The sequence below is a fragment of the Cydia splendana genome, unplaced genomic scaffold, assembly GCF_910591565.1.
Source record: "Cydia splendana unplaced genomic scaffold, ilCydSple1.2 scaffold_127_ctg1, whole genome shotgun sequence".
Taxonomy (NCBI): domain Eukaryota; kingdom Metazoa; phylum Arthropoda; class Insecta; order Lepidoptera; family Tortricidae; genus Cydia; species Cydia splendana.
Window position 1 is genome coordinate 108714 of NW_026946850.1, and position 22705 is coordinate 131418.

Here is a 22705-nt window from a genome sequence, read left to right on the forward strand (position 1 = left end):
GTTGCCGCCTGCGACTCCTTGTGTACTGGCGTCGCGCTGCGATACACGATTCTCGCAGTTGTGCCAATTCTGCGGACCACCAATACACTTGGCGTTTTGGAAGAAAGGGCCCCGCTCGTGGCATGGCAGCATCACAGGTGTCAGTCATGGCATCCCTTAGCCATGAGGCTTCAACTTCGACGTCCAAAGAACCTTCGGGTGCCGGCAGCCAGGCCTTAACGAGGGCCGCCTCCTCCAGCACTTCACGGTCCAGTCGTTTTAGCGCCCATCGAGGGTTGTTCCCCCTTGGAAGACTTCTAGGGCTTATTGACACGGTCGTGGGTGTGGAAATATTGAACCTAATGTAGCGATGGTCCGAAAGGGTCTCTACATCCTCCAAACATTTCCAGTCGTTAACACGCCGTGCCAGAGGAGCGCTCGCAAACGTAACGTCGACAATTGAGCCCCCCTGTTGCCGCACACATGTGTTCACGGTCCCCCGATTTATCACAGCCAGTCCGTACGCAACAGCCCATTCCTCCAGGCACTGCCCAAAAGGATCTGTTACCCGAGAACCCCACTCCCTGGACTTTGCATTTAAATCTCCGGCAAATAGAACAGGTGTCGGGTGCAGCTGTCTGACTATGGCACCCACTTCCACGAGGAACTGCTCAAAATTCGCTAGACTATCGTTGGGCGAGAAGTAGGCACCAACAACAGCAATCTTCTCATATGTTGCCGCCACAAAACCGTGACCCCTTACGACGCCTTGAAAAGGTGGGGAGCTAGTTGCGCTCCGCGACACCAGGGCCACAGTACTGTCTAGGTCCCCGACCCATTCTGCTCTGGCAGGAACAGTGTATGGCTCCGCTATCACTGCTATATTTATTAACCACTGCGCCATACTCTGGAACAGAAGGTCCTGAGCCCTGGCGCAGTGATTAAGATTCGCCTGCAGAACTTGGATGGCCATATTTAACTGGCGTCCATTTCTGAAACCCCCTGAGTCTCGTCCACAGTAGTAGTGGATGGGTGGACAGGCTGCGAGGAGACCCGGGAGCCATCGCCAGCCTTTGTCTTCGTTCTCTTGGGTGGAGCAGAACAGCTCTTGCTCCCTACCCTATGACCCGCCTCTTTGCCCAACGTCTCTCCTCTCTCCTCTCTCTCCTTTCCAGCCACTTTTTTGGCCGCAGCGACAGGACAACGAACCCACGCAGAACCTAGGCTCCAGGGGTCTGATTTTATTTCTCCCACTCTGACCTCCTGGACCGCACAACCGCCGGCCTGCGCAATCGCCGCAGCGATATCCTCCACAGACACTGAGTCATCCAGGCCAGATACTCGCAATTCCACGCATTTTGTAGGCCGTGACACCTTGACCATCTCGGATTTGAACAGCTGACAAAGTTTTTCAGCGAGTTTGTCCGCCTTAGGCCCACTGGAGGCCCCCGGTATCTCCAGGAGTCTGGCGCCTGTAGCTGCAACTTTAAAACGGATCGACTGTATATCTAGATCCGCCAAATCTACTTTTGCTTTAGCTGTAGCTAACACATCCTTATAACTGATTCCCTGCTCTTCAGCCTCCGGTTGTAAGGACAAAACCACAGCAGAGGATCGGGGCGGTCGCAGTTTGCGAGCCTCTTGTCTTTGCGACCGTGGTGGAGCCTGCCCCTGGTGTTGAACTTGCACATCATTCCCCTGCTGCGATTGAATAGCAGAGCGAGAATTAACCGTCTTGTTATTTTTCTTCCCTCCAACTGCCTTATTCCATGCTTTATCCATGGCCAAGGGGGCTGAAGGCAGAGACCGAGGAACAGATGATGAGCGTGCGCAAGCCGCGGCGGCTTCAGCCCCCAGCCAAGGGTGGCCTTATTCTTATTCTTTCTCTTCTTTTGCCCCTTCTTAGGTTCTACCGTCAAATTTGGAGGACCTCGTTTTGGAGCCGGCTCGGGAGCGAGTTCAAGCTCCTGGGTATGGTAAGTGACCCTCTCATTTTGACGCCTCAAGTCGGCAGCCAGCGGGGGCCGCATCGGTTGGGCTGGCAGTAGCCTGCCCTCTAACTCTAAGGCTCCCAGCCTCGCGTCCAACATCAGCCCAATCTTTTTGGTCATCACACACATCATGTTTTCCAAATTGAGAGACCCTGTACCTGTATCCTCCTTGCTAGAGCTGCTAGTTGACTGTGTATTCTCCGTTGGTTTTAACGGAGCCGAGACCGGAACTGAAACCTTGAATTGGTCCCGAAAGTCTGCTCTCAGCTGAGCCATTTCAGCCTTGAGTTCAGTCAATTGAGCGCGCAGGCTATCGTTTTGCGCCTGCAGACGCCTCGTCTCCTCTGAAGTAGAGCGCTCCAAAAGGCACTCAAATGTCTCTTTGATTGACACTGCCGCCTCCTTCAGGGCCTTTACAAAGGTGCCTTTCAAATTGCTGGAGTTTTTGGCAACCAAGGATATTGCATCCAGGCTTGTCTGCACTCGCTGAGAGAGCGCAGCCGCAGAAAGATTGTCTTGTGCACAGGGCAGGACCGAACTAGAACTTAGGCCGCCCGACTGACTACGAGTAGAAAAGGGCAGCTTTATGCCAGCCACTTCTTCTTCTGCCCTCAAACGCATTTCCTCTCTCATGGCGCGGTTATACTCCTCTTTGGCTTTGGCAAGTCCAACGTAATGCCCAGTGGAAGGAGGACGACCGCGACCTCTCTTTGATTGGCTCGTGGACTGCTTGTTATTCTCAGTGGCCTCCTCAGAGTCAGAACCCGATTCACTGAGGCCACGTTTCCGCCAGAAACGCCTAACATTACTGACAGACTCGTAACAGCTCATCGCCGTGTCCGACTCTACTTGATCGCCTCCGAGTTGGAGGACGGAGTCCTCAAAAGCTGACGCAGATACAAGACTCCCTGCGTCAGACTCCATGTCCACCCCTTTGGCACCCAGGAGGGCATCTACCTCTTTTGTTTTTGGCGGAGGAGCTGAAATTGTGGACCCTAGCTCTCCATCACAACGGATAAGAGGCACTCTTAGATCCGGGAGCGATCTTCGGGTCTCTGCCCTTGCAAAAACTTCTGGTTCCCCATTCCCCAAAGAGGACACTGTTCTTGGGGACACCGCTGCCGTTGGCTCCTGCGATTCATTTGCCGTGTCGCGGACGAACCGACCTTTTCGGTCTCGTTGTGGCGGATTCCCACCTTTCTGCCTTAAACTTGTTTCTTCTTCATTACGATTTTTGTTTTTATTTAAATTTTCCATAAAATTCCCACGAGTATGAGACGATATATAATTCACTGGCGGGTAACGCTCATCCCGAAACGCAGTGGGCTATGTACTCTAGAGGGCACCTGGTATCTAGAGGTTTTAACGACTTCGCTGTCGGGTGTTAAAGGGTTTTCCTTCCCGCGGGCCGGCCAATGAAGGCAAGCCCTCCGCGCCACAAACACTACCCGTACCCCATACCGCCAAAGATGGGGGTCGTTGGGAAAGTGCTGCGGGATGCGGGATTCAAGGCGAGCTGGCGTAGACTCCCCTACGTAGTCTCATTAGAGACTACCAACCATCCATCAATACTATACGGCCCGAAAACATTTAAACATTCCATTCAGTCATTAGTCTCTCTCAAAACATACCTTTCAAACATTACCATTCAAAGCCGTCAGGCCAAAAGGCCTCCCCCCCGTGACAGGACATTGGCAGCACCGATAAGCAACAACTTGGAAACCAAGAGATTACTTACCGTTGCCCCCGGGGTGCACCGTCCAGGAGCCCTTCCCTTACCCCCAGATCAACCGGATCAAGAGGAATGAGAAGGGACCTGGCACTCTGGGAGGTTTCCTGTCCGTAGCACCCCACCCCAACCTAACCTAACCTAACCTAACCTAACCTTTTTTTTTTTTTTTTTTAAGAGGGGAAATGCGTTACGCATACCACCCGGCGCGGGGACGGGCCGGGATGGTTATGTGGGACTCCCTGTTGTGGGCTAATGAGACCCCAGGTTTACCCACTAAAACCCCTCTGTTGGCCGCCTCAAGGCTATAAGGCGGGGCACGGGAAACGACCGAGAGCATGCTTCCGAAACCCCGCCAGCGGCTGTCCGATCTTTGGACTCGACTTCGGAGGGAGTATTCCTCTGTCACTTTAAAAAGGTGCGCCGTTAAGTCGGCGTACTGGCCATCCCAGGGACCCTCGTGTAGGCGACAGGCGTCCCCGAGCCTGCCGCCCACGGGTACCCTTAAGGAGGAAGTCGGCGGTCGTACGCCAAACGCCTCCGTCCTACGCGTTTGCGGCGCATCGGTTGGGAGGCGGGATCTTCTTCCCTTTCTCTTTCCGCGGTCTCTTTCCTTGCTATTACGCCTTCGCAGAAAGAGACCACCGCTTTCCATGATCTCTCGCTGTCTGCCATAGTTTTCACTACGGCAGGCAGGGAGAGGTCGCGCCCCACTACAGCCACGAGTGTGGCCCGCTGTTCTGTCCAAGCTGGGCATACAGCCAGCGTATGTTGTGCCGTGTCTTCAGCAGCACCGCACCCGTGGCATATCGGCGTCGGTTCTCGGCCCAATCTGTTGCACAGATATCGTCCAAAACACCCGTGTCCTGTAAGGACCTGCGTCACTTGGAATGTTATAGGCCCATGGTCCCGGTCAAGCCATTGTTTTAGGACCGGACGTATTGCCTCTATAGTTAGGTGACCAGCAATCGGATGCGCCAGTCTCTCCTCCCAAATGTCCACCATTTCCAGCCGAATTGCTTCGCGCCGTCCATCTATTTCTCTTGGTGCTGGTGCCTCATCCCTCTCATGCATCTCCTCGCGCCAGCGGTAAACAGCTGCGAGGGCTCTTGCATCGAGGTCCCAGGGCAAGGATCCCGCTAGAGCACACGCAGCATCCGTAGATATGGTACGGTATCCCCGGATTACCCGTAGCGCCATTGCTCTTTGGGCTTTTCTCAGCTGAGTAGCGTTTTGCCTTCCAATGGCGTCAGCCCAGACGGGTGCGCCATATAACGCCATGGAGCGCACGACTCCCGTGTACAAACGGCGGCATGAAGCCTTGGGCCCTCCCAAGTTCGGGAGTATACGCCCCAGGGCCGCGGCTGTGCTGAGCAGTTTTGGAGCCAAGTGTTCGAAATGGGCCCGAAAGTTCCATTTGCTGTCAAGCATAACGCCCAGGTAGCGCAGGGTCGACCTGACAGCAATCGGGACCCCGCCCACTATGATTTGGGCTCCTACCGGAGGACCTCTACGGTGGCCATAAAAACAAATGGCCTCGGATTTCTGTAGGCCGACTTCCAGGCCCAACCGCCTTATACGGTTTACAACGTGGGCTACACCCGCAGTTGCCAAAATGGCCGCATCGCGGAAACTGGGTCCGCGGGCCGTAACCAACGTATCATCGGCATAACAAAACACGTCAACTCCAGGAAGGTTTGCCCCCCGCAAGACCCAGTCGTAGCCGACTTTCCAAAGTAGCGGGCCCAAAACCGATCCTTGAGGGACACCGCACTCCATCCTTTTCTGTCCCCAATTTCGCTGCCCAGGCCAGGTCACAAATCGCTCACTTAAATAGGCCCTGATAATATGGGCCAGGTGAGGAGGAACCCTGTGGTAGCGCAAAGCCTCATTTACAGTTTCCCAGGGCATGGTGTTGAAGGCGTTGGCTATGTCTAGCGACACAGCCAAGACGACCTCGCCCCGAGAAACAGACTCCTGTGCCAGTCTTTTCACTTGCAGGATCGCGTCCACTGTAGAACGGCCGCTCCTGAAGCCGTATTGATTTCCGGCCAGGTCTGGACCAACCCCTCTTAAATGCTTGTTGAGGCGGGACGCTATGATGCGCTCGAATAGCTTCCCCACCTCATCAAGCAAAACAATCGGCCGGTACGCTGAAGGCGAATCAGACGGACGACCCTCTTTCTTTAGCAGTACCAGTTTTCCCGATTTCCATGCTACTGGGAAGCGGCCCTGCTCCAGGCATGCCGTGAAGAGACGGATAAGTCGCGGCTCCAGCTCTTTCAGCGCGAGGGCCCAAGCGCGGCCGGGGACTCCATCTGGACCGGGGGCAGTGTTCTTGGCTCGCATCTTAATCACTGCTACGCCAAACTCAACCGTTGTTAACCTAACCTTTTTTTTTTTTTTTTTTCGTTGGAAAAATGCTTTATGCATGCCTACACACCCGGGGGAGAAATGCGGGTTATGTGGGACTCGGCAAAGGCGCCGCTACCCACTAAAAAACCAACGGTATGCCTGCGCGCCGCCAATTGGGCGTGGCCACGGGTTCTCTTAAGTACGCAACCGTGACCACGCCGGCGCCGCTCGCCACTACCACATGCGGCGGGTCCTTCTCTGGGGGGGGGGGCTAGAGAGGAACTTCTACCCCTGCCTCCTCAGAAGGCGCGTGGGCATACCACGCGCGCCTTCTCTGCGAGGCCTATGTAATGGGCAGCGACGCCCCCGCGCCGCTGCCCAGACCTCGCTAGGTGGGGGGAAGGAGATGGGCATCCGCTCTCCTCCGGGCCCCTGCGCGCTTGCGGCGGATCGGGTGCGAGGCTGGGTCAGCCTCCCGTTCCCTCTCCGCTGCCTCCTTCTGCGACATTACATCCTCGCAGAAGGAGAGAACCGCTTTCCACGACCTCTCGTCGGCGGTCATAGTCTTAACTATGGCTGGCAAGGAGAGGTCGTCCCCCACCACTGCCACGAGATCACGGCGCTGCCCCGCCCAGGCTGGGCGTTGTTAACCTTTTTTTTTTTTTTTTTAAGAGGGGAAAATGCGTTACGCATACCACCGAAGCGTGGGAACGAGCCCCGGTGGTTATGTGGGACTCCCTACCCATGGTGTACCCACTAAAAACCCCTCTGTTTGCCGCCTCCACGCTATAGGGCGAGGCCCCAGGGACGCCAAAGCAAGCTTCCGCGACCTCGCCAGCGGCCGTCCGGCCTCCGGACCCGGCTCAAGAGAGTTGTGTAGTCCTCTCTGTCCTCATCAGTGGATGCGTCCTATGATGCACCCATCCACGCAGGGACCATTGTGTAGGCGACAGGCGTCCCCGAGCCTGCCGCCCACTGGCACCCCTATGGGGGCAGTCGGCGGTCGTAAGCCAACCGCCGCCGCCCCACGCGCTTGCGGCGCATTGGCTGGGAGGCCGGATCTTCCTCCCTACCGCGCTCGGCTGCCTCCTTCTGCGTCATCACAACCTCGCAGAAGGAGGCTACCGCCTTCCACGATCTCCCGCCGCCCACCATGGCTTCCACTACGGCTGGCAGGGAGAGGTCATTTCCGACTACGGCCACGAGTGCGGCCCGCTGCTCAGTCCACGCGGGACACACCGTCAGCGTGTGTAGCGCCGTATCTTCGGCGTCGCCACACTCGTGGCATTCTGCCGTCGGTTCCCGTCCTGCCCTCCTAGACAGGTACCTCCCGAAGCAGCCATGCCCCGAGAGGATCTGTGTGAGGTGGAAGGAGAGGAACCCCTCCTTTCGTCCGACCCACCTCTCCAAAACGGGCCGGATGGCTCCGATGGTCCAGTGGCCCGCGCTCGGCGCCTCCAAACTCTCCTTCCACTTCTGAAGGAGCAGTAGGCAGGAGTCAAGCCTCCACTGCCTTACCTCCTCCAGAAGTGGTTGGATTCCCCTGGCCCGCGCCTCGGCGACACGCCAATAAACATCGGCCAGAACCTCAGCGTCTAGGTGCCAGGGTGGAGTCCCCGCCAGCACGCAGGCTGCACCGTGGGAGACAGTGCGGTATGCCCTCGCCATCCTGACTGCCATGACCCGCTGCGGCCTCCGCAATTGGGCTTGGTTTTCGGCATTCAGGCAGTCGGCCCAGATAGGCGCCCCATATAGAGCCATCGACCGCACCACTCCCGCGTACAGCCTCCGACAGCCCATGTTTGGCCCACCAACGTTAGGCAAGAGCCGACCGAGCGCCGACGCTGCCCCAATTAGTTTGGGAGCAAGGGCTTTGAAATGCTCCCGGAACGTCCATCGGCTGTCGAGGACTACGCCTAAGTACCGCATTTTCGGTTTGACAGCGATGGCCGCTCCCCCCACAGCTAGGCTGGAACCCACCGGAGGGCCCTTCCGGGGCCCGTGGAAGCACACGGCCTCGGACTTGTTCAGGGCCACCTCTAGCCCCAACCTCCTGATTCGAGCGACGACTGACGCCACTCCAGCCGTGGCCCGGATCGACGCCTCCTTGAAGGTGCTGCCACGGGTCATCACCAGGGTGTCGTCAGCGTAGCATACCACGCTGACCCCCGGCAGGTTGCCCCCCCGTAGCACCCAGTCATATCCGATGTTCCACAGGAGGGGTCCCAAAACCGACCCCTGTGGAACACCGCACGACAGCTCCTTCTCCTTCCACTCGCCGAGTGCTGGGTACCTGACGGCTCTATCGGAGAAGTAATCCTCTACCGTCTTCCGCAGGTACTCAGGCACAGCATGGCGCCGTAGTGCCTCCTTGATAGTGGCCCAGGGTAAGGAGTTGAACGCGTTTGCGATGTCCAAAGACACCGCCAACACCACCTCACCCCGGGACACTGCTCTGTCCGCCAGGGTCCTCACCTGCGCAATAGCGTCAATGGTGGACCTGCCCTGGCGGAATCCGAACTGGTGGTCACTGAGGTCCGGTCCCACTCCGACGAGGTGCCGCACGAGTCGAGCAGCCACCACGCGCTCAAACAGCTTGCTGGCCTCGTCCATCAGCACTATGGGTCTATAGGCCGAGGGCGAGCCTGCTGGTCGCCCCTCCTTTCGCAGTAGGACGAGTTTCCCCGACTTCCACGGCCGAGGAAACCGCCCCTGTGCCAGGCATGCGCTGAAGAGCGCTCTCATACGCGGTTCGAGTGGGCCCAGGGCCAAAACCCAGGCTCGACCGGGTATGCCGTCCGGGCCCGGGGCTGTATTTTTTGCCTTCAGCCTTAGCACAGCTGCTCCGAGCTCACCTTCAGAAACATCGGGTACTTCTTCCTCTTCATTTCTCGCTGCGGATGGTGATGCCATTGCGGGGGGTACAAAGTTATCGCAGGTCGGAAAAAGTGCTTCCACCACGTCTCGTAGTAACTCCGGCTCGAGACTTCGCGTTAGGGGAGGAGACCAGGAGCGGAGTTTGCTTCGGACCATTTTATATGGTCGCCCCCACGGGTCATTATTTAGCGTCTCTAACATTTCATGGTGAGCGGCTTCCTTCGCCTGTTTTATTGCAAGCTGAAGGGCTTTTTTACGCTCTTTGTAGAGTACATACAGTTCTGTCTCCCGGACTGTATCTCTGAGCCTTCTCCTTCGCTGATGGCTGTATAGACGCCTCGCCACGACGCAGGACTTACGAAGCTGTTCGAGCTCCACAGACCACCAATAGACTTGTCGTTTAGGAGGGAAGGGCTTAGACCGTGGCATAGCTGCATCACAGATGTTTATCATGGCCTCGCCAAACCACTGCGCCTCTACGTCCACGTCTATTGGATCTCTTCGGACCGGGTTCCATGCCTGAACTTCAGCGGCAAGAACGAGCGCATCTCTGTCCAGGCGTTTTAACGCCCATCGTGGTCCATCACCAGGCAGCGACTGACTAATCGGCCCACTTGGTGCATCTGGGAGCGCGGAGACCTTGTATTGGACATACCTGTGGTCCGACAAAGTCTCCACATTTTCGAGCACTTGCCAATCTTGGACACGTCTCACTAGGGCAGCGTTGGCGAACGTCACGTCCACGATGGAGCCACCGTGTTGTCGCACGCACGTGTCAACCGACCCCTGGTTAAGCACAGCCAGCCCTGTTGCGATTGCCCATTCCTCCAGTTCGCGTCCACGAGTGTCCGTTGACGGCGATCCCCACGCCACGGATTTGGCGTTTAGATCGCCGGCAACAAGCACGGGGCGTGGGTGGCTTCGACCAATAACCATCCCCACATCTGCCAAAAAGGATTCAAATTCAGCCAGGCTTCTATTGGGCGAAAAATAGACACCGACTACTGTGATGCCGCCGAGGAGCCCAGCCACGAAACCCTTTCCTTTCTCTACCTTTTCAAAAGGTGGTGAGCCAGCAGCTGTTTGCGTGACTATCGCAACCGTACCATCCTGGTCCCCAGCCCAAAAGTCTCTTTGGGGGATAAAGTAGGGCTCGGAGACGATAGCCACATGTGCCAGCCACTGCGCCATGCTCTGGAGCAAAAGGTCCTGAGCTCGTAGGCAGTGGTTGAGATTCGCCTGCAAGAAATTTAGTGCCATTATATTGTTTCCATTGACACTGCCATCTCAACCCCGGCCAGAACAGTGGGGGGTGGGTGGGCGGATTGCGAGGGTCCCCGGGAGCCATCGCCATTCCTCTTCCCCTTCTTATTATTTTTGGAAGCAACGCACATTTTGCTTCCGATCGTGTGCTCTGCTGGTTTGTCGCCCGCTGCACAGACAGCGCAGTGTGGCGTGGCAGAGCACGTGGCCGCTTTATGGCCAGACTGGCCGCAGCGAAAGCATAAATCGCTTCGGTCCACCTCAGCCTTACACTGCGCGCGCACGTGACCCGCTTCGAGGCAGCGGAAGCAGCGCATAGGCTTTTGGTCCAGCAGCTGTACCCTTGCCGAGACCCATCCCACAAGTAGGCGGCCGCCCTCGGTTAGTTTTTTGGCCGCCGTAATTGGGCAACGAACCCATACTGAGCCAAGGCTAGAAAAGTCCTGTCGGATTTCACCGCACTTGATTTGGGCTAAGATGCACCCACCCACTTTGGCCACGGCATCCTTGACATCCTCAGGCGTGACAGAGTCATCCAGTCCCGAGATTCGCACTTCAGCGCATTTTGTCGGCCTGGACACTTGGACAATGTCATTATTTAGCTTCTCCCTCAATTTGTTGGCAAGAGCATCTGCTTTCTCGCCGCTGGTTGCTCCGGGTACCTCTAAAATGATGGCTCCCGTGACCGCCCTCTTAAACCGCACTCCCTGGATTTCCAGCTCTCCTAGATCAATTTTTGACCTGGCCTCTTTGATAATATCCGCGTAAGTGGTTTTTCCGTCTCCGGTTTCTGGATTTAGCCTAAGGACAACTGCCGCAGAACTTGGAGGTCGCAGTTTGCGGACCCTCTTGCGAGCTGCCTGCTGCGGCTGTGTGGGAAGATTTGTTGCAGTCTTCTTTTTGCCCTTTTTATTGGTGACCGTTTCCCAGCCTTTCTTTGTTTTTGTTGGGGCCGGCTGCAATGCGCGGGACTCCAGTGGGGCTTCCACGGATTGCGCCGTCCTCTCTTCTTTCTTGCCCTTCTTCTTCGCCGGCTTCTTGTTATTAGTGGGAGCCGTAGCTGGTTGCAGATCACTGGGAGCTGAGCCAGCCGAGGGCTTCGTGGGGGGTGGATTTGCTTGCCTTCTATCCGCGGCCTGTGGTGCAACCTGCTTTGCCTTGTCTGAGACCAGTGTTGGCCTTACCGTCTTAGTTGGGAGGAGCCTATCCTCCAATGCTTCTAGCCTGGCGTCTATCATTTTCCCCACGCTAACCATCACTTCGCGCTCAGCTTCCTCCTGGGAGATATTTCCCTTCATCACAAGTGGTGCTTGTGATGCCGGGATCTGAGAGGGAGGAGCTGTTTTTGCGAGGCGCAGCTCGTTTCTTAACTCCGTCTGATCCTTCAGGAGATCCGTCATTTGCGATTCCAGCCGAGCGATGACCCGCTGCAGTTTCTTCGTCTCCTCCGTGGTGGTGCGGGCCAGCATCACCTGGGCAAAATCCGTGATGGCAGCGGCAGCGTCTTTCAGCTTCCTCTGGTGGGTACCTTTCAGGTTCTTTGACGTGGCAATGACTTTTTTTACAACTGCCACGCTGTCGAGCACTTGTTTGTTTAGTGCTGACATAAGCTGGTCTTCTATGTCAGAACCATGTGCGTCTCCATACTCTTCCATTGGCCGCATGCGGATGGTCATGTCTTCTAATTCCGCGTCAGCTTTAGCTTTGTCTACCTCTTTGCGGCGGAAATCCTCCAACGTTTGCGAGGCACTGCGTCCTTGCTTAAACTTGGACTGGACTTTCTTCCTGGGGACCCCCTCGGAGTCCGACCCCTGTGACCCCTGTGACAGATTGTGACCTTGCCGGAGTCGTCCGTGGTCACTGTCACTCAATGAGCTGCAGTCCACCTCAGTCCGTCTATCACAATGTTCGTTGCCGTGAGCTGGCTCAGAGCTCAACAATGCCACGCTCTCCGCATCGGATATGCAATCCACCTCTCTTTCGCCCACGCGGGCTTCCCACTCTTTTGCATTAGGGGTCGCCGTCTCTGACCCCATTCTGCCGCTCTTGTGAGAGAGTGCCTGGGCCACAGACTCGAGATCGCAGCGGGACAGAACCACCCGTAAGTCCGGGAGAGATCTTCTCCACGAGGGAGTCGCTGTCATCGGGGGCCCCGCAGTGACCTCCGTGGGTTGTGGGGTGGTCTCGAGTGGTTGCTCCGGCTTCGGGTGTTTAGCTTTGGCCCGGGCCGCACCCACGCAGATTCCTCGTCCTCTCTTATTTGGCCCGAAGCCGGGCCTTGCTCCGGAAACGGAAGCATCACCATCAGATGCCCCCGACCCGTCCTCCTCGCTCAGCAGCCGCTTCCGCACTTCCCCGGATCGGCCGGAGAAGGGAACATGCAGCGAGCCGTCGGAGTCAGCCGTCTCGCTTTCGGCGTCTGTTTGCAGCGGCGACCAGTAAACTTCCCCACCAGGCAGGTCGCGCATGTCTACTTTTCCGGGGGAAAAGAATTCCTCGTTACCTGACGGGAGCATTTCCAGCCCGCCGCGAGCCCTTCTCTTACAGAACACCCTCGTGGGGATTGGCGTGGGTGACCGCACGTATTCGTTCGGTACCACGGGCGCCTCCTCCTCTCCGTCTTCACCATCGGGGACAGCGTGACGTGTAAAACGCCCGTCTTTGTACCGAGTTGGGCGGAACTCCACCATCGGGGGTTTTGGAGTGGGTGACGTATCGGACGCCTCTGCACCATCCTTGTCCCCTCCTCCTCGCAACCTTAAAATTGTGTCACCTGCATCATTGTCCATTAAACGTTTGCCTTGGTCATCGGTTTTCGTCCTTGAGCGGTGTGCCCCCCCAGAATACGGTGGGCAGCATGTCACCACAGCGCGGGCACTTGCCCGTTCTGTGGTGACACGGAGGATTGGTACCTCCTGGGGTAGTTTTTCCCATTTCTGGCCACTCATTTTTTTTGTGTTTGCTATTTTTTAAAGAGGTATGCCCCCCTTCTGACGTTCGAGACTGGGCTCCCCCCAGCCATGCATCCCATCGGCACGCCAGTCACACCTTAAGATTGGGGATTTTTTATAGTGGTTAACTCCACGTGACCTTCCTCTCAGTGAGGGAGGTCCTCGGTCCGCTCAGTGCGGGTTACGAGTTGCCCGACGGTGGCCGTAGCCACAACATCGCGCCAGGTGGACCAAGCCACCTGTCGCAGCTCATGCTTCATGCGTGCAGCTCCAACTCCACCCAACCTGGCGTCTCGCACTGTGCCCTCTGCTGGTTTCAGTGGAAGAGAAATCCGCCACTCGACCTTCAAATTAGCACCTCACAACACAGTGTTTCAGACTGAAATGTACGCGCTCCTTAGAGCAGTGCAGATTGCGATGAAACACAAGGTGCAAAGCGTCAGTGTTCTCAGCGACTCAAAGTCCTCGCTGGAACTCCTAAAAACGCCAGAAACGACACACCCTCTGGCCCAAAAAATAAAACAAGAAGTGTCACAAGCGCGAAGACGAGGGACCAATATTCAATTCTATTGGCTGCGAGCTCATATTGGAACGCCAGGAAATGAGAGGGCAGATGAACTGGCAAAGCAAGCAGCTCTTAGAAAGAAGACCGCTCCCGAGTACGACAGTGTGCCGATATCCTACGTCAAAAGGTCGATAAGACAACTCACGGTCGAAAAGTGGCAGGCACGCTACGAAGCCTCAACAACCGGCGCAACAACCAAGAAGTTTTTTCCACAAGTGAGGGACGCAAACAGCGTCATCAAAAAACTAAAACTCACAAACCTCTTGGTTCAAGCATTCACCGGACATGGAGGATTCGCAGCCTACCTACACCGTTTTAAGATCAAAGACGCACCCTCGTGCGTCTGCGACCCGACCATTGGCGAGGACATTTGGCACATTGCGTGCGACTGCCCGCGCTTCGGCACGGAGAGGCTCGAGCTCGAACTAAAGACCGGAGTAAAGATCAGTCCGGATAGCTCGAGCTGGAGAGAACTGTTGGGGTCAGAAGAAAAACGGGAAAACACGAAAAGGTTCTTGGAGAAAATTGTCCGCGTATCATGCAAAAGGAACAAATAGTCCGGGAACCAAAAGACCGGACACATTTGGAAGACGCAATACGCGGCACAAAAAACGAAATCCACAAATCACCATCAAGTCCCAAATCCCCCTGGCTTTCCCTCCCCTCCCACACCCACACCCACAGCACTTAACACGAATGTCAAAATCCACAGAAGTCAAACCAAACGAAGATGTCGTCACCCTCCCAGCAGCGCCGCCGCCCAAACAAATACCAGCATGAGGGGGTAAAGTTTATCCGAAGCACGGCCTCCCAGGCGGACCCCGAAGACTCGACCCTGATGGACACCAGCAAAGAAGCGGTTCAAGTCCATCGGAGGGAGAGAGTGAAAAAGTCTGGAAAGACACCGGGGTAACGAGGGAGGTGACCTTCGACGGTCGGAGAGTAAGGGAGCCAAAACTGGTGCGGTCCACAAGCACCTCGACCAAAGAGGAAGGCCCCCTTACTCCTCCCACCGCCGGAGGACGCGAGTGTCACCTGGACTACGACGGCGAAAACTTTTCCGACAGGATGGCCTTCAGCTACCTGTCGAAAAACGAAGTCTTCCAGAGGGCCAGGCTTCACCTGGCCTTCTTTATACATAATAAGGAAGCAGTCGTAGGCCTAAACTCGTACGTGGCGGGAAGGGTTTACCTAATAAACAGCGGCCTCCCGGCAGACGATGACCAGTTGGAGAGAATCTTCTTCAGGTTCTGTTCAGAAAAAGGTTTGGACAGGGAACTGGTGGAAAAAGACCTGGTGAAAGTAAGGGCAGAGCTAAGCTCGAAATGCCTTGCTCAGAAAAACTCCGCCAGGAGAAATTTCGACGAGTTCCATGGCCTAAACCGAAACGGAGGACTGGGCTCGCAGCCACAGCCAGCCCCCCTGGCTCGCTGTGACCCCGAGTGCGTCATACTCTGAGAAACGGCACCTGAAGTTGATTCCCGCCCCCCGCCCCCCCCCCGGCCGCCCCCCTCCTTCAAAACTAACTTCTAAACCGTAACCAGAGCCGCTATAAGTGATGACCTCCCTTTTTCTTTTTCTTACTGTAATCAATAAGTGTAAAAAATGTCAAATTCAGCATGTAGTTAAGTAAAACTGTAGTTAAGCATGAACAGGACAGCATGCTCCCCTATTCTTTCTCTTTTCCTTTCCTTTTCTTTCAATAATAATAAAAATAAAAATATACAGCATCTGTCCTAAAATTCCTGATGCATGCATCTCCCAACCTTGACAGGCGCCTGTCGGGCGGATGAAACGGCAAACAATAGGTGAGCCACCCACAAGTGGCTACCGGTGGCCTTCACGGACGTGTCACTCCAGCAGAAGCCTTAACGGAGAACCCCTTTTTGTTCTCCGGCCTTTCAGCACTGGCTGGGGCAAGGATCTGCCGGGGCCTCACAGTGGAGGAAAACCGGTTGGAGGTTAAACTCCTCACACGTTTGGAAAGTCCATCCGTACGACAGGCTTTCTGTATCCCCCCCCCTTATTATTGCAGTAATAACTACTGATGGCAGAGGTAACGAAAAGAGGGCACTGCGAGGAGACACGCAAAAATACATCTCCGAAGCAAAAGAGCAGGCTTCCAAAGGGTAGCCCCACCCAAAAAGAGGGCGCCCACAGCCACACAAGCGGTCTACAAAAGATCTCCGACCCACCTCCCCATCAGTGGGCAAAAGATAGGAAGCCCATAGTTATAAGCCATGCATGCATCAGAAATCCCCCATCCACAAGTCGACTCATAGAATAAAAAATGTAGTTAGTTTGGGCGATGGTCAAACATGGAGAAGCTGGAAACGGCGTCAAAATGTCTGACTTGAGCACCCCGCAGAAACCAAACGGGAGAAAGCATGTTCTCTCCCGGCCTTGCAGCACTGGCTGAGGCATGGATCTAGCGGGTAGGTAAGCTTCCTTTCTTACACTTCCCCCTAAACCTTCCCCCTCCTTTTGAACAACGAAAAAATTTCTAAATCCAAGAGAGCTGCTTAAAAACTGCGGGTTAAGGTTTTTAGTCGGTAAGAGTCCGACACTGTCTGGGCCTCCCTTCCCAGTCGTCCATGATGGATTTTCCTTAAATCGCAGTCTTTAAGCAAAATTTTAAATTCATAAATAAAAGCAAGGACTCTCGTCTTTGGCCCTTCAGGCGACTCCCCCCCCCCAAAAAAAAAAACCTAACCTAACCTAACCTTTTTTTTTTTTTATAGATGGGAAATGCATTACGCATACCACCCAGGCGCGGGGACGGGCCTGGATGGTTATGTGGGACTCCCGTATAGGCTAATGAGGCCCACGGTATACCCACTAAAACCCCTCTTGGCCGGCTCAACGCTATATGGCGAGGTCACAGGGACATTGCGGCACTCTTCCGCAACCTCGCCAGCGGCCGTCCGGACTCCGGACACAACTCTGGACGAAATTTCATATTCCCCCTACCTCCCTAATTGCGCGCCATTATTACGGCGTGCTCGCCATCCCAGGGACCCTTGTGTAGGCGACAGACGTCCCCGAGCCTATCGCCCACAGGAACCCTTAAGGGGGAAGTCGGCGGTCATATGCGAGCCGCCGTCGCCCCACGCGCTTGCGACGCATCGGCTGGGAAGCTGGATCGTCTTCCCTACCGCGCTCCGCCATCTCTTTCTGCGCCATGACCGCCTCGCAGAAGTCCAGCACAGCCTTCCACGACCTGTCGCTGTCCACCATGTTTCGGACCACGGAGGGCAGCGAGAGGTCTTGTCCCACTACAGCGCTTAGAGTGCGGCGCTCTTCTTCCCAGGCTGGGCACACTTCTAGTGTGTGTTGGGCAGTGTCCTCCGGGCAGTCGCAGTGGTGGCATATTGCAGTTATTTCTCTTCTGGCTCTGTCCTTAAGATACCTCCCGAAACATCCATGTCCCGAGAGGATCTGAGTCAGTCCGAAAGTTAAGGCACCATATTATGTCCGGTCTAGCCACTTTTTAAGAACCGGGCGAACCGCTTCAATAGTCAGACGGCCTGCGCTAGGGTGCGCCAGCCTCTGCTCCCAAACGTCCACCATTTCCAGTCTAATGGCGTCTCGTCGTCCTACAATTTCTCTCGGTGCCGGCAAGTTTCCATTGTTATGCGCCTCCTCGCGCCAACGGTGAACCGCTGCGAGGGCTCTCGCATCTAAATCCCATGGTAGAGTCCCTGCCAGCACACATACCGCTTCGAAAGAGATCGAACGGTACCCTCTTATGGCTCTAGTTGTAATTGCCCTTTGAGGCGCCCTTAGTAGAGCTACCTCCTCTCTCTTTAAAATGTCTGCCCAGACTGGGGCTCCGTACAGGGCCATGGATCTGACGACCCCCATGTACAGCCGTCGACATGACGCTTTGGGTCCCCCCGTGTTTGGGAGTATACGCCCTAGAGCGCCAGCTGCTCCCAGCAGCTTCGGCATCAGGCGCTGAAAGTGGGCGCGGAAATCCCACCGGCTGTCGAGTGTGAGGCCCAGGTATTTCATTGTGGACTCGACGCCGATCCGGGTTCCACCCACCACTATATGCGCATCCGGCGGTGGCGCGTTGCGGGGCCCGTGGAAGCATAAAGCTTCTGATTTTTGTAGGGCCACCTTTAGTCCCAATCGCCTGATCCGACCGACGACGTGAGCGACTCCTGCCGTTGACAGTATGGCGGCCTCCCTAAAGGTTTTCCCGCGAGCTGTCACCAAAGTGTCATCGGCGTAGCAGGTGAGGTTTACGCCTCGCAGGTTTGCGCCTCTCAGGACCCAATCATATCCAATATTCCACAAGAGTGGCCCTAGGACCGACCCCTGTGGAACACCGCAAGACATTGGATATCTTGCCCACTCTTCCCGTCCCGGGTAAGTGACGGACCTGTCCGAGAGGTACGCGTCGACTGTCCGCCTTAGATATTCTGGTACCTGGTGGTACCGCAGCGCCTCTTTAACGCAGCCCCAAGGCAACGAGTTAAAGGCATTGGCAATGTCCAGGGACACTGCCAAGACCACCTCGCCTCGGGACACCGCCTCGTCAGCGAGAGCCTTAACACGCTGAATGGCGCCCACTGTTGAACGGCCGCTGCGGAAACCAAACTGGCAATCTGCCACATCAGGACCGACACGAGCGAGGTGCTTGATGAGACGGCTGGCTATTATGCGCTCCAGGAGCTTCGCAATCTCATCAAGCAGCACTATTGGGCGGTAGGCAAATGGAGAATCTGCCGGGCGTCCTTCCTTTTTTATGAGAACCAGCTTGCCTGTCTTCCACTGCCGTGGAAACCTGGCTTGATGAAAGCAAGCTGAGAACATTTGCAGCATTCGTGATTCCAGAGCCTTACTGGCCAAGATCCAGGCGCGACCCGGTATGCCGTCAGGCCCAGGGGCTTTGTTTTTGGCCTTAAGTCTTAGCACAGCTGCGCCAAGTTCATCATCAGACACGTCGGGTATCTCCTCCTCGTCACCTTCAATTTCAGCGGGGGGTGCCATTGCTGGCGGTGCGAAGTTATCGCAGGCCGGGAACAGCGCTTCCACCACATTTCGCAGTAGATCCGGCTCGAGACTTCGCGTTAGGGGGGGAGCCCAAGGGCGAAGTTTGTTTCGGACCATCTTATATGGTCGCCCCCAAGGATCATTATTTAACATATCGAGCATTTCCCGATATGAGCCCTCCTTTGCCTGCTTTATAGCGATCTTCAGGCTTTTTGCACGCTCTCTATATGTTGCATATAGTTCTGTCTCCCGGGCAGGATCCCGGAGCCTGCGCCTTCGCTGATGACTATAAAGGCGCCTCGCCGCAACACATGACTCTCGGAGTTGCGTGAGCTCCGGAGACCACCAGTAGACCTGACGTTTAGGAGGAAGAGGCTTGGCTCGGGGCATCGCTGCATCGCAAATGTTCGACATTGCTTCGCCGAGCCATTTCGCCTCCTCGTCTACATCTATTGGATACGCCGGAGTCGGGTTCCATGCCTGGACCTCAGCAGCAAGAACCAATGCCTCTCTGTCTAGGCGTTTTAGTGCCCATCTTGGACCGTCACCTGGCAGTGACTGACTAATTGGACCGCTCAGAGTACCTGGGAGTGCGGAGACCCTGAACTGTATGTAACGATGGTCGGATAAGGACTCTACACTCTCAAGCACCTCCCAACCCTGAATACGACGGGCCAAGGCAGCATTAACAAAGGTTACATCGACAATGGAACCACCCTGTATTCGAACACATGTGTCGACAGAACCCCGATTGACAACCACCAGACCAGCCGCAACTGCCCACTCCTCTAGTTCCCGCCCACGTACATCCGTTGCTGGGGATCCCCATGCGACGGACTTGGCGTTAAAATCACCCGCAACAATCACGGGACGCGGATTACAGCGACCAATAACCGCTCCTACTTCTACTAGAAAGGCTTCAAATTCGGCCACACTCCTATTGGGCGAGAAATAAACACTGACTACTGTGATGCCACCAAGGAGCGCGGCCACAAATCCCTTCCCTTTTTCCACCTTTTCGAAGGGCGGTGAGCCAGTAGATGTTTGAGTTATAATCGCCGCCGTGCCATCGTAGTCCCCAGCCCAATTGTCCCTTTGGGGGATGTGGTATGGCTCGGAGAGGATAGCCACATGTGCCAACCACTGCGCCATGCTCTGAAACAGGAGATCCTGAGCATCGAGGCAGTGGTTGAGATTCACCTGCACAAATTTTAACGCCATTATTATGTGGTTTCCATTGGCGCTGCCTGCTCACCCTCGACCGCATCAGTGGCGGGTTGGTGGACGGATTGCGAGGGGGCTCGGGAGCCATCGCCATTTTTCTTCCCCTTCTTGTTGGTTTTGGAAGCAGAGCATGTCTTGCTCCCAATTGTGTGTCTTGCCGGTTTATTGGCCGCCGCGCAAACAGCGCAGTGCGGTGTGGCAGAGCACGTGGCCGCCTTATGGCCGGACTGTCCGCAGCGGTAGCACAGGTCGCTGCGGTCCTCTTGAGCCTGACACTGCGCGCGGACATGGCCTGCTTCAAGGCAGCGGAAACAACGCATAGGCTTTTGATCCAGCAGTTGGACCCTTGCCGATACCCATCCAACAATCAGTCGGCCGCTGTCAGTCAACTTTTTAACCACCGTAATTGGGCAGCGGACCCAAATGGAACCTAGGCCTGAGAAGTCCTGGCGGATTTCGCCACACTTTATTTGGTCTATGTGACACCCACCCACTTTGACCACGGCTTTTCTCACATCCTCAGGCGTGACAGAGTCATCCAGCCCTGAGATGCGGACTTCAGCGGTTTTTGTAGGCCTGGAGACTTGGACAGCCTCGTTATTTAATTTCTCCCTCAATTTATCCGCGAGAGCATCTGCTTTCTCGCTGCTGGTCGCCCCGGGGACCTCAATAATGGTAGCCCCTGTGACTGCTCGTTTGAACCGGACTCCCTCGATCTGTAGTTCCTTTAGGTCGATTTTAGATCTAGCCTCCTTAAGGATGTCCGCGTAGGTAGTTTTACCTCCCTCAGCTTCCGGCTTCAGCGTGAGGACAATCGCCGCTGAGCGTGGAGGGCGTAGTTTACGTGCCTTCTTGGGGGCTGCTTGCTGCGTTGGAGGACTTGTTGCCTTCTTCTTTGTGCCCTTTTTAACCACCTTTGTCCATGTCTCGTCCACGTTAGCCGGAACAGGTGGTAATGGACGAGGCTCACGCGGTGCATCCGCAGGTTGAGCCGTCTTTCCCTTCTTCTTCTTGCCCTTTTTTGCTGCCGTTTTCTTCCCCTCATTCCCAGGAGCAGAAGATGGTTGCACACCATTGGGTGCCTTTGGTTTATTTAGCTTACTAGGTCCAGCGGTAGGTTGTTCCGTCAGGACTGGGCGAGGTGTTGCAGCCGGCCTGTTGTCCTTCTGATATGCAGGTTGGGCCGTCTTTTTTGTTTTGTCTGCGGCCAGCGGTGGCCGCACAGTTTTAGCTGGAAGGAGCCTGTCCTCTAAGGCTTCCAGGCGGGCGTTCACCATTGTGCCCACGTTCATCATTATCGTGCGCTCGGCCTCCTCTTGGGACACGTTAGATGGTGCCACGAGCGACTGCTGTGAGGCCGGTGTCAACGGGGATGGGGCTGCTCTAGCGAGTCGCAGCTCATTTCTGAGTTCTTCATGTTCCTTTTGAAGGTCCGCTATTTGTGTTTGCAGACGGGAGACAGTCCGCTGTAGCAATTTGGTCTCATCCGTGGTGGTGCGTTCTAGCATCACTTGGGCGAAATCAGTAATCGCAGTGGCCGCATCCTTCAGCTTCCGCTGGTAGGTGCCTTTTAAGTTCCCGGACGTAGCTACCACTTTTTTAACCACGGCCACGCTGTCAAGAACTTGCTTGTTAAGGTCCGACATTAGCTGGCTCTCTACCTCTGTACCAGACGCCACACTTCGCTCCACAGTTGGCCAATAAAATCTAAATGTCAAAAAAAAAAAGCATAAGTAACAAAAGAAGTAGATAGTATTACATCGGAATATCCATTTCCTCATCATTAATCAAATATACCTAATAAATAAATAATCATTTAGAATAACAATTAATCCCACGTTGTAATATCATTCATGTAGTCTTGTGTGGTATAATAAGCTTTAGAAATAAGTTTACGCTTTACATAATTCTTAAATTTATTAATAGATAATTCAGTAATATGGTTTGGAAGTTTATTATAAAATCTTACACAATTACCCATGAATGATTTTTTAATTTTATGGAGCCGAGTGAAGGGCACTGCGAGCTTATGTTTATTTCTAGTATTAATATTATGAATTTCACAATTTTTCCTAAAATTTACAATATTTTTATGTACATACAGAATATTCTCATAAATGTATTGACAGTGCACTGTCATTATGTCAATTTCCTTAAATTTATCTCTAAGTGAGTCTCTATGGTTCATTTTGTATATTGCTCGAATAGCCCTCTTCTGCAGAACAAAAATGGTATTTATCTCTGAAGCACCGCCCCACAGTAAAATACCATATGCCATAATGCTATGGAAGTAACTAAAATATACTAATCGAGCTGTTTTCACGTCAGTTAACTGACGGATTTTGCTCACTGCAAAAGCTGCAGAGCTCAGTCTATTCGAAAGAGTAGCAATATGGGGACCCCACTGGAGTTTAGAATCTAAAGTTATACCAAGAAAAACTGTACTATCAACTAATTCCAATTCCTCATCCTTCACAATGACACTTGTTTGCACATGCCTTACGTTACTACTAGTGACAAACTTAATACATTTAGTCTTTTTCTCATTTAACAATAAATTATTAACATTGAACCAATTTACTACTTTTGAAATGGCATTGTTTACATCATTGTAAGCTTGTTGCTGTCGTTTGACTTTGAAAATAAGTGAGGCAAACAATACTATATCATGGTGGGTCTTAACAAGGAAGGGCAAGTCATTTATGTAGATAAGGAACAGGAAAGGCCCCAATATTGACCCCTGTGGTACACCCATAGAGACCAATGACCC

General features: G+C 54.6%; 1 protein-coding gene across 1 annotated transcript; it reads right to left on the reverse strand.

The window, feature by feature from the left end:
- Window positions 1-366: 366 nt before the first annotated feature.
- On the reverse strand, window positions 367-952 carry LOC134805506 (uncharacterized). The gene is made up of 2 exons (XM_063778798.1): window positions 504-952; window positions 367-448 (listed from the first exon to the last, which is right to left on the reverse strand). The coding sequence occupies exons 1-2, from the start codon at window positions 950-952 to the stop codon at window positions 367-369; spliced, it is 531 nt and encodes a 176-aa protein (XP_063634868.1).
- Window positions 953-22705: the final 21753 nt, after the last annotated feature.

Coding starts and splice junctions, on each gene's coding strand:
- LOC134805506 (XM_063778798.1), bottom strand. CDS start 952: ATGGCCATCCAAGTTCTGCAGGCGAATCTTAATCACTGCGCCAGGGCT. Junction 449..503: donor CTGGAGGAATGGGCTGTTGC/GTACGGACTGGC, acceptor GTGCGGCAACAG/GGGGGCTCAATTGTCGACGT.